Source organism: Dermacentor variabilis, unplaced genomic scaffold (genome assembly GCF_050947875.1).
Source record: "Dermacentor variabilis isolate Ectoservices unplaced genomic scaffold, ASM5094787v1 scaffold_15, whole genome shotgun sequence".
Classification (NCBI taxonomy): Eukaryota; Metazoa; Arthropoda; class Arachnida; order Ixodida; family Ixodidae; genus Dermacentor; species Dermacentor variabilis.
The window spans coordinates 1340960-1355121 of NW_027460313.1; the positions used below are offsets into that span (position 1 = coordinate 1340960).

Consider the following 14162-nt stretch of genomic DNA (forward strand, 5'->3'; position numbering starts at 1 on the left):
CAAAACGCTGACACTTGAAGCATCGGCGCGGATTGGGAATGTACGGTCGTACGCGTAGTTTACAATATCCCGTCTCTATTAAATCAGGTAGTACACTTGTCCCAAATGTTATTATTATATGCTTTGTTGGAATTTCCTTGTCGTCGCGCCTTAACTTAATTCGTTGCACCTTTACCACGTTTTGGTCTTGCCATCCTTTCAACAGCTCGCTCTCACTAAGATCAAGGAGGTCGTCATCAGAAATGACACCACGCACAGTGTTCATAGACCGGTGGGGGCCCACAGATACAGGAATGTCACCAAACGCAACAAGTTTCGTCAGTTTGCTGTATTGGAGCTTGTCACGCACTTCCAGAAGAAGGTCGCCGCTTCCCATCTTAGTTACTTTGTAACCAGAACCGAGTGCTTCTGCCAGACATTTTGTGACCACAAACGGGGATATTGTACGGACTGTGTTGGTTTCATGTTGACTATGTATTACGTGGTATTTGGGAAATATTTCTTTTGGTTTCATCAGAAAGTTGAACGTTTCATCGGTGCGCCCCCTCTTCAGAGAACGATCAGGGAGTGGGGGGAAAACTAGAAGCCATCTATAGGATTACTTTATTCGGCAGGAATGCCCGCCGCCCACCTCGGAGCCCAACCTGGGGACGTCACAGGATTAGAAAAATTCTATTCTGCGTACGCCAGCGGTACGTTCCCACTATAACCTAATATATATATATATATATATATATATATATATATATATATATATATATATATATATATATATATATATATGTATATATATATATATATATATATATATATATATATATATATATATATATATATATATATATATATATATACCCAAGACTGGATATATTACACAAGGTTAACCCTTGCCGCCAGGAAATAGGAAGTTAAAAGAAATGAACAGAAGACAGGAAAGATGGAAAAGTGGGAGAGAAAGACGAAGATTGAAGAGGAGGACAGGAAAAGGCGACTGCCGATTTCCTCCAGGTGGGTCAGTCTGGAGGTGCCGTCTGCGTGAAGCAGAGGCCAAAGGGGTGTGTTGCCTCCGCCGGGGGGCCTTAAAGGTCCGAACACCCGGCATCGGCTCAACCCCCAGGATCCCCCTTTCCCCGGACACGGCTAAGCCGCGCACGGCTACACGCGGGAGGGTCCAACCGTCGTGTGCTCGGGTACGTGGTGTCGCAACGCACCAAACGCCTGCTTACGCAGACGCCCCTGCGGGGCGCCTCTTAGAATAAACCAGCAACAAGATATGCCATCTGCCACAGGCCTTTCATTAAAAATTCCGTAAAACTTGAAGATGATCACCCCGTATATAAAGGGACACTGGAGGAGGAGGTTGAGCTGTGTTGCCTTTCTACAACAGCACAAGAGCCGCTGATCCCTAGAGAGGAGTCGGAAAAGACGCATTAAACGAAAAGCGGGTGCCCGCCGTGAAGTTTCCGCTGTCCATGACGTCTCCTGGAATTTGAGTATTTGATGCCACGGGTCTAGTTTATTGTTTATCATCTGTAAAGCCGGAGGATACAGTATACACTTTAAAGAATCCAAAGACCAAACTTAGCACGTTTCCAGATATCTCACTGCGTCTCGACAGCCCAAATGCGAGAAAATGATTTGAAAAACGTCACATGTGACTATGTCGCTGGAGTTTGGGCGCATAATAATAATAATAATAATAATAATAATAATAATAATAATAATAATAATAATAATAATAATAATAATAATGCCAGTTTAGTCTTTATTTTTTATCATCTATTAATCAACCTGTCTTGGCAAAATAAAAAAAAAATGGATTTTTGTTACTCTTTCTTCTAAACTGATTTAGTTTTCTTTTTTTCCCCTTTAGTGTCCTTTTAACATTGAAAGTGGGGGCCTTAACGTTGCCGAGCTTCCTCGTAGCGAAGGCGCAGCTGGTGGAGAGCAGTATATTGTTGCAGGGATAAGTGAATATCACGGGGACACGGGTTATGAAAAGAAGAAGAGAACGACGAGAATGGCTCCTGTATACACGATTGCGTTGAACGATGCGATTCGCCTTATTGTGAAGATTACTGAGTTGTTCGGTCCCGGCTTCCTCTTTTCATTATTTACGTAAGAGCCTTTAACGTGGTACAATGACATGCATTTTTTTTCTCTAGATATCAGGGTGTCATAAGGTTGTGGTATAAAGTTCCTTTGGCCTTGTGTTCGAAGGGCTCTCTATAGTATTTTATCTTGCTGCAGTAAGGAAAGGAACGCCCCCCCCCCCCCCCCCCCTCAACGGTATATTAAATTCTGCTTTCAGCCACTGTTTCAGGTCACTCTGGGTGGGCGGGCTCAACTGACTTGGCGAAGCCACGACTTGTAGCTCAGTGTGCCGCGCGAGTGCGCGCCGCGAAGGCCAAACTATGACATCTCTGTTCGAAAAAGTCGTGCCGTGCGCGTGCCACGTATGGCAGACAACGAAGAAGCTGAGCAGCCGGGCTAGAGTAGCCGGGCCCGGCGAGCTCACGCGTAGCTCGCGCATTCCGTTGGCACCAGGCATCGGCTCGGTCGGAGGTCGTCGCTGCTCGTCCTCACCGCGGCCAAGTACCAACGGCCAGCCGCCGCCGCCCAGCCACCGCCCTGCCTCCGCCGACGACGTAGCCAGAGGTAAGCGCAACGCGGTGCGCCGCTCGGCGTCAAACCCTAATCATCCCGGGGCGTTCGAATGCCGCCATGTTCGGCTTCCGGCATAACCGCCGAGCATACGGCACGGCGAACCTCACTACTGTGAAGGACTTGTATAGAGCTAGCGGCCGTTGACCACGAGACCACGCGCGAGGTTTCCTTTTTTTTTCTTGTTTTCAGAGATACGCCGCCCACTGGGCGTGTGCCTCCGAAACGTGTGGCCGGGCCCTCGCTCCCCAGTGCTTCGGAGCTACACGTTTCGGAGTCGAGCTTCGAGATACGCCGCCGTTTGCGCCGTGTATTCGCCGACACAAACGGTCACGTGAAAGGAGCTGCAGGCTATAAGTGCAAGCTCCAGTTGGTCGCACGCCGACAGCTGCAATTTGGCGATTTTTTTCCGTGGAACGTCGTACTGCTCGGGCACGAGGACCGTGCGCGGTCGCGCTCGAGGCGTTCGAGTTCGTTCCTTTACCGATGCACGCGGAGCACGGGACACGAGTTACTTGCACGCACTATACAGAATCCGATGAGCTTCGGAGGATTTATGCTAATGCTTGCCGAAAACGCGCAGCTTCAATCGACCCCGGAGGCGTATAGTCTCGTTCTCCGATAACGTAGCTGCGGCGTTACGGTTATGGATTACGAGCTGAAAAAAAAAAAAAACCGCGTAGAGTTGTCTATTCGAATAAGATATGCGCAAGGCAACTATCATTTTTTTAATCATTGATAATAATACGTTTCAGAACAACAACAACAAAAGGGGTGGGGGGGGGGATTCCGACGCAGGTTGCGTTGCTTCCTATTCTTTCAGATTTGATAACTGGCACACCGCCGCACGGAAACGTATGCCACAGAAAATTTTTGTGATACGCTGCAAGCTGTTAGGCGCCCTCCAAGGAGTGGTCTACCGCAAGAATTTTTCAAATTAGTTCATTAATAGCAGAGATAGAAATAGATGAAGTGCCGTGAGCCCATAAGTTCAGGAGGCAAGCGTCACCGCCAAGATACACTACAGTTATAACTCAGTCTAACGAAACCAGATTTTACGAAGTTCTCGATCTAACGAAGAAATTTCCATTCATCGGCAGGTACCCATAGGGTTCAATCTTGTAATAACCCGAATTAACAAAACTAACTTTACCGAACTCGATTTAACGAAGTTTTTCCTGAAATATATGAGTAAAAAGGGGCCATTTCTTTTTTTCTTTAGAGCGTGCGCTCTAAAACTATCGCGTTAGACCGTCTAGGCGCCCTAGTCACGGCCGTAGCTTTATTTTGACGAGGCTGCACGCCGCGCCCACGCACAGAACAGCGGACTCAACATCGCTTCGGTTGGGGCGGCGGTGGTTCCTTCCATTATTTCGTGGTCTGCGTGACCGATGGCTTGATTAGTGGTATATACCGGTACCGTGTGCGTGTGGCTACGTTACAATTTTATACATCGAAGGAGCAAAAAAAAAAATTATCCATTTAACGAACTTTTCCGATTTAACGAAATAATTCGAGCGTGCATGCTCATCACTTCGTTAAATCGAGTTTCAACTGTATCTCCTCTTGCCGCCCTGTGTTTCTCCATACCGGAGCCGGAGGACTGCGTGACGTATACGTCACGGGCCCCGCCTTCTTTCTTTTTTTCTCTCGCTTTGTGGCTGCGCGGTGCACTTCCGCTGAAAGGTCGCGCGCGCGAGCTGTTGCGTTTACGTTTTGTTTCGCGCAGCGCGCGATTTTGCGCGCTGTGCACGAGAAGACCTGACTTACGGCGTAAGTCAGTGCCACAGTCACGAGCTCCGAGGGAGACGCGAGAGGGTGAAAGAGCGCGATCGCGACCGTGGGAGACGGTAGAAAATGTCGTTTCGTTCTCTGCGCGCGCGAACGCACGACGCGGGAGCAAGCAGACGAAACGGAAGCGTAGCTCTCTTGCTACGGTACGAAGTAAAACAAAAACACGCAGACATTCGGTTTGTCGTTTTTATAAACTTTACTTCCATGCGTTGAAGCAACAAATTAAACAAATAACTGGGGGAGGGGGGGGGGAGTATGAATTACAGAATGCCACCGCAAATCCTGACCCGACACACAGCAGCACATCCTTTGCCAAACAAAGCGTGCTGTATCAGCAGCTGCCGCGAGTGGCCGAGACGTTCGGTGCCCAACTTTCTCGCGCTTGTAGTCGCGGGGCGTTTCGGTCTGATGTGAAAGCGGGGCCGCGTTTCCTGCGCTGCCGCGGCGCTCAGTTTCGATATTGCCTGGATTTACCTTTGAAATTCGATTATAAATATTTCGAATTATGTGCGACTTTCAAGATTTAAAAAAAGAATGAGGGTGCATTAAAATCTGACTGCCTTCAATTTCGCCATTTAAACTGCGCCTAAGGCACCAATAACAAAGTCAATAAATATTTGCTAATTATATTTCTGAAGCTCACATTATTAGCGGCAAAGTATATTCGCATCGCCTAGGAACGCGTCTGCGAAAAAGCCACGTTCGCTGCGCTGATTGCCTTTTTATAGCAAATATATATATATATATATATATATATATATATATATATATATATATATATATATATATATATATATATATATATATATATATATATATATATATATATATAGCTAAAAAGAACCTTGCATATGAGGCGCCTACCCAGGCGTTGCACTCCTAAAGTGCTAACCACGCGTACGCACCAGCGTCGGCGTCAGTTCGCGTCTGACAGAAGGGAGATGGGGAAGGGGGCGCCCGAGAGGGAATGTTTCACAGGGGCAAACAGTAAAGAGGATCAGCGAGCCACTGTGGATAGAGTGAGATTCCAGAAACTTGCAGGGTGTCCCCTCTTCAAGGGTCAGTGTACAGCTTGGCATCGCCTTCCGCAGCCACCCTGTCGTGTATACGCTGATATCTCGCTCATATCTGACAGGGAGAGATCTGGGCACCTCTGCGTGAATCCCCTCTCCAGACGCGGCCGCAGACGAGAGAGGGAAACATTTTATTGTGCAAACTCGTCCGGGTTCAGAACCTTTTTGTTCAGAAATACGCGTAATAACTTTTTCCGCAATAAGGCGTGAGCTGACGACGACGCGTTGACGCCGGCGCGTACGTGTGGTTAGCGCTTTAAGCGCTAACCCCACGTACGTGCTCAAGAAAATGTAAAAAAAAAAGGACGATGGAGATTCATCATCATCATCATCATCAGCCTGGTTACGTCCACTGCAGGGCAAAGGCCTCTCCCATACTTTTTCAACTACCCAAGTCATGTACTAGTTGTGGCCATGTCGCCCCTGCAAACTTCTTAATCTCATCCGCCCACCTAACTTTCTGCCGTCCCCTGCTACGTTTCCCGTCCCTTGGAATCCAGTCCGTAACCCTTAATGACCATCGGTTATCTTCCCTCCTCATTACATGTCCTGCCCATGCCCATTTCTTTTTCTTGATTTCAAATAAGATGTCATTTACTCACGTTTGTTCCCTCACCCAATCTGCTCTTTTCTTATCCCTTAATGTTACGCCTATCATTCTTCTTTCTATAGCTCGTTGCGTAGTCCTCAACTTAAGTAGAAACCTTTCCGTAAGCCTCCAGGTTTCTGCCCCGTACGTGAGTACTGGTAAGACACAGCTGTTATACACTTTTCTCTTGAGGGATAATAACAACCTGGGGTGCGATCGGAGATGGTTGTTCGGCGCGTTCGTTCGGTTACCGGCGCGCGCGATTGGCCTACTCCGCGCCGACGTCGCCAGCCGCGGGGCGCCGCCCCGTTTTTGGTGACGTCAAAATGACGACACGCTCCTGTCAATCATCCGCCCACCGAGCATTTCGTCCGAACGCGACGGGAGTTGAGAAGTTTGGAGTGATCATACGGCTTCGCATGGCGCGTCTGGTGGATTGGATTGGATCCAACAGGCGGCCTTTTCGGCTGCGGAATGGCAAGTTTGAATCCAATCCATAGTTTAATTCTAGAAAATGGCGCTTCCGTTGGAAACTTAGGTTGTTGCGCTGGCTTTTCTAGAGGAAGGAGGAACGCGTTTGAAGAAATGGCAGAAAGTGAATTCCGGCGTCGTTTTTGTTTCTCGAAACAAATAATTCGTTGGTTGTAAAGAGAAATCGACAAGATCATCGGTGCCAGCGAGCCACTGGGATGTTGTCGCTGCCTCTTGAGAAGTGCGCCACTCTTCCCGTCGTTTTTTTTTTCTTTTTCCTTCTCGCTGTGCGCGACACCACCTAGGGACGACGCAAAGAACCTAATAGTTATAAATTGCAGTAGTCACACGTACTACTATTTGAAAACGTGTTTGGGCTTGAGAAGAAAAAATACTTTTTTTTAGATAAAGATTTCATTCAATTGGAAGACGAGAAACATTTGGCTTTGTAGTATACTGTTTGCAAGCAGACGACAAACGACGGAGGTAAACTTCCGGGGAGGTCACCGCTTCCTGATTGGCTGCTCTCTCCGCCCCGCTGTCACAAATTTTGCATACTGCAACTTTGTGACGTTGCAGCAACTGAACAGAACGCGTATCGAACAAAATATCTCCGATCGCGCCCCTGCTGTTCATGATCTGAGAATGCCTGCCAAACGCACCCCAGCCCATTATTATTCTTCTGATTATTTCAGTCTCATGATCCGGATTCGCGGTCACTACCTGCCCTAAGCAGATGTATTCCTTTAACACTTCCAGTGCCTCGCTGCCTATCGTAAATTGCTGTTCTCTTCCGAGACTGTTAAGCATTACTTTAGCTTCCTGCAGATTAATTTTTAGACCCACCCTTCTGCTTTGCCTCTCCAGGTCAGAGAGCATGCATTGCAATTGGTCCCCTGAGTTACTAAGCAAGGCAATATCATCAGCGAATCGCAAGTTACTAAGGTATTCTCCATTAACTCCTATCCCGAATTCTTCCCAATCCAGGTCTCTGAATACCTCGTGTAAACGCTGTGAATAGCATTGGAGAAATCGTATCTTCCTGCCCGACGCCTTTCTTTATCGGGATTTTGTTGCTTTCTTTATGGAGGCAAAACCCAGTGCCACTGGGACCCAGTGCCACTGGGACCCAGTGCGCCGGATTATAGACCCAGTGCAGCGCGCTGGACGCTGGGGCGCTGGGAAGGCGCTGGGAAGGCGCGGCATACTGGGAGGCACTGGCTACCCGTGCGAAAAACAGCTCTAGCGCTTTAAATACGCGGTGCCAGGACACCGTATATATTTTTTTGAATACAGAAATAAAAAAAGAGCGTTTTAGTGCAATAAAAAAAGGAAAAAAAAGTAAAACTGTTCCGACCAGTACTCGAACGTCCGACCTACAGATCCCAAGCCCGTCACTTTAACACTACGCAACGCCAGCAGACGGAATGAGCGGATAATTTGCCATGTCAAAGCCGAGAAGCAGTTTGTTTCGCAGAGCTACATCTAGTCAGACATGGTTGATGCGCTATCGCTCAGCAGATAGAACTCACGCCTGTACAAGAAAAAAAAAGTTGCTGTCCGTATTCAGCAGTATGCTTAGAAGTGCCACAACATCGATTTAGTTTTTTAGTAGTTCGCACGTAACGTATGACTGGGAGTTGTCGCCGTTGTCGCAGTATTGAGTGGACATGAAATGCAGAAGTCGTTCAGATGCGCGCGAACGGACCCCGAGTTTGAAGCCTATCGCTGACTGATATTATCGCAGCGATAACAAAGCTGAGGTGATTCGTGCGCTTCCACTTTCCCTATTGTACCAAAAAAGTTCTGGGGCTCAAATACACACATTTTAGCTTTCGCCAGCTACCCGCGCCGAGATCGCTCCCCAGCGAAGCTTAGGCCTAGCGTATCCGCCGAGTCCGTCCTCAAGCTATCGGTGTGTCTAGGCGCAGGAATCAAGAAATCTAACAAGGATAAATCACTCTATATTTGAGCTTTCGCATCGATGTTCTTAAATAAACAATTTTTTCATGTCTACAGTGCCAGCACAAGCGATGACCGCAGATGTGACGCGTCATAAACACAGGTATGTGTGCTATCGCCGAAGGCTCCCAGCACTAGCCTGCGCTTCTCTGACGAAGATCTATGACTAGACAGGCGTGTTGACTGAAAGGCATCACTGAACTAAGGAAACGGTGCATATCCTGTGCGTGAAGAACAAGAAATGGCTATCGAAATCGGCAGTAACAGGCCATACACCATCCCGGGTCGGCGGTTCATTTAGGACTTTTTTTCGAAGTTAAAATAGCAATAGCAAGTGAAAATCGATGGTGTGGCACTTCCAAGCATACTGCTGTATACGGACAGCAACTTTTTCTTTCTGGTACAGGCGTGAGCTTTAGTTGCTGGGCGATAGCGCATTAACCATGTCTGTACGAGACGTAGCTCTGCGAAATAAACTGCTTCTCGGCTTTGGCATGGCAAATTATCCGTGCATTTCCGTCTGATGGTGTGGCGTAGTGTTAAAGTGACGGGCTTGGGATCTGTAGGTCGGACGTTCGAGTACTGGTCGGAGCGGTTTCGTTTTTACTTTTTTCTTTTTTTATTGCACTAAAACGCTCTTCTTTGCTTTCTGTATTCAAAAAAACATATACGGTGTCCTGGCACCGCGTATTTAAAGCGCTAGAGCTGTTTTTCGCACGGGTAGCCAGTGCCTCCCAGTACGCCGCGCCTTCCCAACGCCCCAGCGTCCAGCGTGCTGCACTGGGCCCATAATCCTGCGCACTGGGTCCCAGTGGCACTGGGTTTTGCAATAGGGCGGACTACGGTGGCTGTGGAGCCACTATAGATATCTTTCAGTATTTTTACATATGGCTCGTCTACACCCTGATTCCGTAATGCCTCCATAACTGCTGACGTTTCGACAGAATCAAACGCTTTCTCGTAATCAATGAAAGCTATATATAAGGGCTGGTTATATTCCGCACATTTCTCTATCACCTGATTGATAGTGTGAATATGGTTTATTGTTTTGAGCAGCCTTTACGGAATCCTGCCTGGTCCTTTGATTGGCAGAAGTCTAAGGTGTTCCTGATTCTATTTGCGATTACCTTAGTAAATATTTTGTAGGCAACGGACAGTAAGCTGATCGGTCTATAATTTTTCAAGTCTTTGGCGTCCCCTTTCTTATGGATTAGGGTTATGTTAGCGTTCTTCCAAGGTCCCGGTACGCTCGAGGTCATGAGGCATTGCGTATACAGGCTGACCAATTTTTCTAGAACAATGTGTCCACCATCCTTCAACAAATCTGCTGTTACCTGATCCTCCCCAGCTGCCTTCCCCCTTTGCATAGCTTCCAAGGCTTTCTTTACTTCTTCCGGCGTTACTCGTGGGATTTCAAATTCCTCTAGACTAGAACGACAGAAAGCTGAGTTAGTTGGTAAGGATTCATTATGCAAAAAAGAAGTGAGGCGTGCAGACAGGACACAAGAGTAGAGAAGTGAACAACACGAACGCCGACTATCAACTGAAGGGAGCACTGAGGCGCAAAAAGAAAGAAGACACAAAACTCATCTGCGCATGCTCAGTAATGGTAACACCACGTGTCAATCGGGTAAACGTGCCGGCCTACGTGAGAGATAACTGTTAAGGTACTTAATCTCTTCCTTATGTAAAGTAATCGAAGGCTGACTCACGCACGCACTTCCACCAGTATAGATATGCCATGCCTCTACCATAAGACGCGTATCTTCATTCTTATGCCTGTACAATATCGCGCATTCATCTAACTCTGGCGTGCAGTTACAATCTCGGCAATGTAGCGAAAGATTAGAAGGCGAAAAGAGCAGTGGCTATTCCGTATATTCATTCAGTGTCGCACAGGCTTAAAAAAGTTGCAAGTAGATATGATGTTAATGTTGCTTTCACTGCTCCCAATAAGCTAGGTAAGATATGCGCTGCCGTACAGAATAAAAAGGAGCGGGTAAAAGGCAAAAAACGAACAGATATTTGTCCAGTGAAACACAATAAGAACAACAGGTTTACTGACCGTCGTATGCGTGTGGTTTATAAAATTCCCCTTAGCTGTGGCCAGTTCTACGTAGGGCAAACGGGACGGTGTATCAATCAGAGGCTAATGGAACATAAAAGGTCGTTAACCGGTGGATCGCCTTCTAATCTTTCGCTACATTGCCGAGATTGTAACTGCACGCCAGAGTTAGATGAATGCGCGATATTGTACAGGCATAAGAATGAAGATACGCGTCTTATGGTAGAGGCATGGCATATCTACAATGGTGGAAGTGCGTGCGTGAGTCAGCCTTCGATTACTTTACATAAGGAAGAGATTAAGTGCCTTAACAGTTATCTCTCACGTAGACCGGCACGTGTACCCGATTGACACGTGGTGTTACCATTCCTGAGCATGCGCAGATGAGTTTTGTGTATTCTTTCTTTTTTCGCCTCAGTGCTCCCTTCAGTTGATAGTCGGCGTTCGTGTTGTCCACTTCTCTACTCTTGTGTCCTGTTTGCACGCCTCACTTCTTTTTTGCATAATGAATCCTCTAGACTATTCTATCTTGCATTATCGTCGTGGGTGCCACTAGTACTGTATAAATCTCTATAGAACTCGTGAGCCACTTGAACTATCTCATCCATATTAGTAATGATATTGCCGGATTTGCCTCTGGAGATTGTGATCTGGAGATGGAGATTATTGTGCGTCAAATATGTACTCCGGGAGGCGTAATACACACTGCACAACCTGAAAGATGAAAATCGGGTTGTGATCACGTCCCCTTCCGCATGCACCATGCATGTCGTCCCCCAGGTGCAGGAATTAAGCGAGGGGACCGTAGTTTTCAGCTGGAGCTGAGCCCAAATCTTGACACAGCTGTTTAATAAGGTGTGAAATCGTGTCATGTCGACGCGGCTTCGTCACTGGACTTGGCGCTCAGTGCTCCCGGAAGGTCATGCACTGTAGTATACCGGAGGGGCGGCGTTCGCCAGTCGGACGATTCCTTGGGTGGTGGATTGAAGGGCACCGCGGATTTCTGCATCGTACACTGCAGACAGGACAAAAAGGCAACGTGACAGAAAAGAGGCCCTATTTTTTTGCCGCGTCTGTAAATTTAGGCTGTACGTTGCTTGAGTAATCGTCGGAACCAACTATAATATATTATAGAAGTTCTTGAGAGTCGAATCGCTTTCTGCAGGGCATACACGGTGCGCCTGCCACTGTCGAGGACCGTCGGGCAGGATGTCTCGCTGCAGCTCTTCCACCACGGTGGAGATAGTGCAGGGCGGTTCGTGCCCGTCGCGCCCCCCGTCACCGAGCGTGTGCATCATGAGCAGTGCCGAGCCGCGCCCTCCCTCGCCCAGCCTGTGCATCGTGAGCGAGACGCGGAGGGCGCCCTCGCCCAGCGTGTGCATCGTAAGAGAGGAGCCTCGGGCGCCCAGCTTCTGCGTCGTGAGCGGCAGGCGCTCCGCGTCTCCCACTACAGTCTACGTGGTGAGCGAGGGCGAGCAGCAGCCGCGGAGGCCCGCCCGGTCGCCGAACGTGTGCATCGTCACGACGTCCCCGCGGCCACAGACGCCCGACGTGTGCATCGTGACGGAGGAGAGGCCGCCCTCGCCCAGCGTGTGCGTCGTCACCGAGACGCGCAGGTCGCCGTCCCCCACACGGGTGGAAGTCATCGAGGCACCCAAGCGGTCGTCGTCGACCATCATCATCGAGGAGTAGACGCCGCAGCCTGCACCCCGCCGGTACTCCATCGCCGGCGGGTCGCCTCCGGATCGCGACTCGTCGCAGAGCTTACTTGCTTGCGAGTGAAACCTACGGCTGGTCGCGCAGTTCCAGACTTCATGCTACTGCATCCTGTCCAGATGTGGAAAGTGGGCGCCTACCTTGCTGGTAGAGTGCGCCTTGGCTCGCGCATCTGGACGGGGCGCACGAAGGAACCGAGGCGCGGCTCACAAAATTACGGCGCACACGAAGGAACAGAGGCGGCGGCTGACAAAATTACGGCACACGCGAAAGTACCAAGGCGCCGGCTGACAAAACTGCGGGGCACACAAAGAAACCGAGGTGCCGGCTGAGCAAATTGCGGGGCACAAGAAGGAACAGAGGCGGCGGCTGACAAAATTTTCGTATTCGCTGTGAAATAAAGGAGTGATGTAATGAATATCATGCGTTTTTACTTAATAGCGCTCACATTCAGAAAAATAATAAAAAGATCACCGCCCCTTCCTGTCCTTGAAGATGGTCAAACGGCGAAGCTGTGGTACACAGAGTGTCACAAAGTCAAACTTCGCAAGCGGTCTGTATTGTAAATATTTTGTTTCCCCTATACTATTTCCCCTCATTTTCGATTTTGCGGCAGGCTGCTGCCTCCTCAGGAGTACGCACTACTCGTGGTCTTCCCATAGTTGTAGCTGGGATGAAATTTGCAGAACTACGTGCTAATCCAAAGCTTCGTGTAATAGGCGCAATTAAGGCCCACCACTGGAGATGCGTGGGCGTTGCAATCGTTTTGACGATTGGTTGGATTGGTTTGACGATTGACATTGGTTCTTTATTCCATGGTTAGGCACAGGTTTGGCTGCGACGGAGAGAACGACGTCTGTGACGGTATGCCCGCAGTCCGCCGTTGTCGCTTGCGTTCGATATCTCAAGTTAGCTCGGTTGACGTGGTTAGCAGCATCCGCCCGGCACTGCCGCTTGCGATTCTTCAAAATTAAATTGCTTCAAAATTAAATATGTCTTTCACGTAAGACTATGAATGGCTCATACCCCTTTAAGCAATGGCTCGTGCCCCCGCAAACGCGGCCTCCCCATTACGGCGACAGAAGGTCGAGAGGCAACAGAGCCAGCTGTGAAAGAAGACGACGACGAACGCGGGAGCTACTTTCAGAATAAAAGGGTTGTACACGAGGGGCACGCGGGCCAGCGCTGATTGGTCTGCGCTCATCAAGCCGCTTCCGGCGGCGAGATCTGAGCCCGCCACCCTCAGCGCCGGGTGACGAAACGCCAGAAAATGCCGGGAAAACGGTGAATGTGGGGCGGCCTTAAAAGAGTACGTGATTGCATCGAAATATCTCTGACTGCTTCTCACGCTTCCCGGCTACTGCAGCTTATGTAACCGTAATGTTTAACGGGAAACGCTGGCGGCGAACGCCATGCACGAAGGCGAGCTTTCTGGTAGAAACGCGGCCTCTAGCGTGGGCCGATCCCGGAGGTAGTGCACAGCCGCGCCAAAAAAATTACGTCATTTTTCAGGTTTCTGGTATTGTTTCGCACTTCAAATATTTCAGTCTGAGAAGGTTTCACGTAAAAGGCATGCGCCGTCGGTGTTCTGTTTCATGACATTTGTTCGTGGAAGCTGTCCTTCTCAATATTCCGCGGAATAACTTTGTTAAGAATGTAAGACAATATATGAGAAACTTTAGCGATAAAATACATGTGGCATAGAGATTCTAAATAAATACCCTTGAGGGAAATGTGGGCTAGTGTCTACGGGGCCTCTCCTGAGCGTTGCCTCAACCAGAAGCGTGCGCAGCATGCGTCTTAATGCAGTGTTACCAGGTCGGACAAG

General features: G+C 48.7%; 1 protein-coding gene across 1 annotated transcript; it reads left to right on the top strand.

Moving 5' to 3' along the window:
- Window positions 1-2063: 2063 nt before the first annotated feature.
- Window positions 2064-12752, top strand: LOC142567984 (uncharacterized). Its single transcript, XM_075678078.1, has 3 exons — window positions 2064-2118; window positions 2312-2658; window positions 11784-12752. Exons 2-3 carry the CDS (start codon window positions 2415-2417, stop codon window positions 12308-12310), a joined length of 771 nt encoding a protein of 256 aa, XP_075534193.1. The 5' UTR covers window positions 2064-2118; window positions 2312-2414; the 3' UTR covers window positions 12311-12752.
- The last annotated feature ends 1410 nt before the right edge of the window (window positions 12753-14162 follow it).

Bases quoted from the DNA above. Each gene is read 5' to 3' on its own strand.
- LOC142567984 (XM_075678078.1), top strand. From the start codon at position 2,415: ATGACATCTCTGTTCGAAAAAGTCGTGCCGTGCGCGTGCCACGTATGG. The intron at 2,659-11,783 runs GTAAGCGCAACG...CGCTTTCTGCAG, and splicing joins CGCCGACGACGTAGCCAGAG to GGCATACACGGTGCGCCTGC.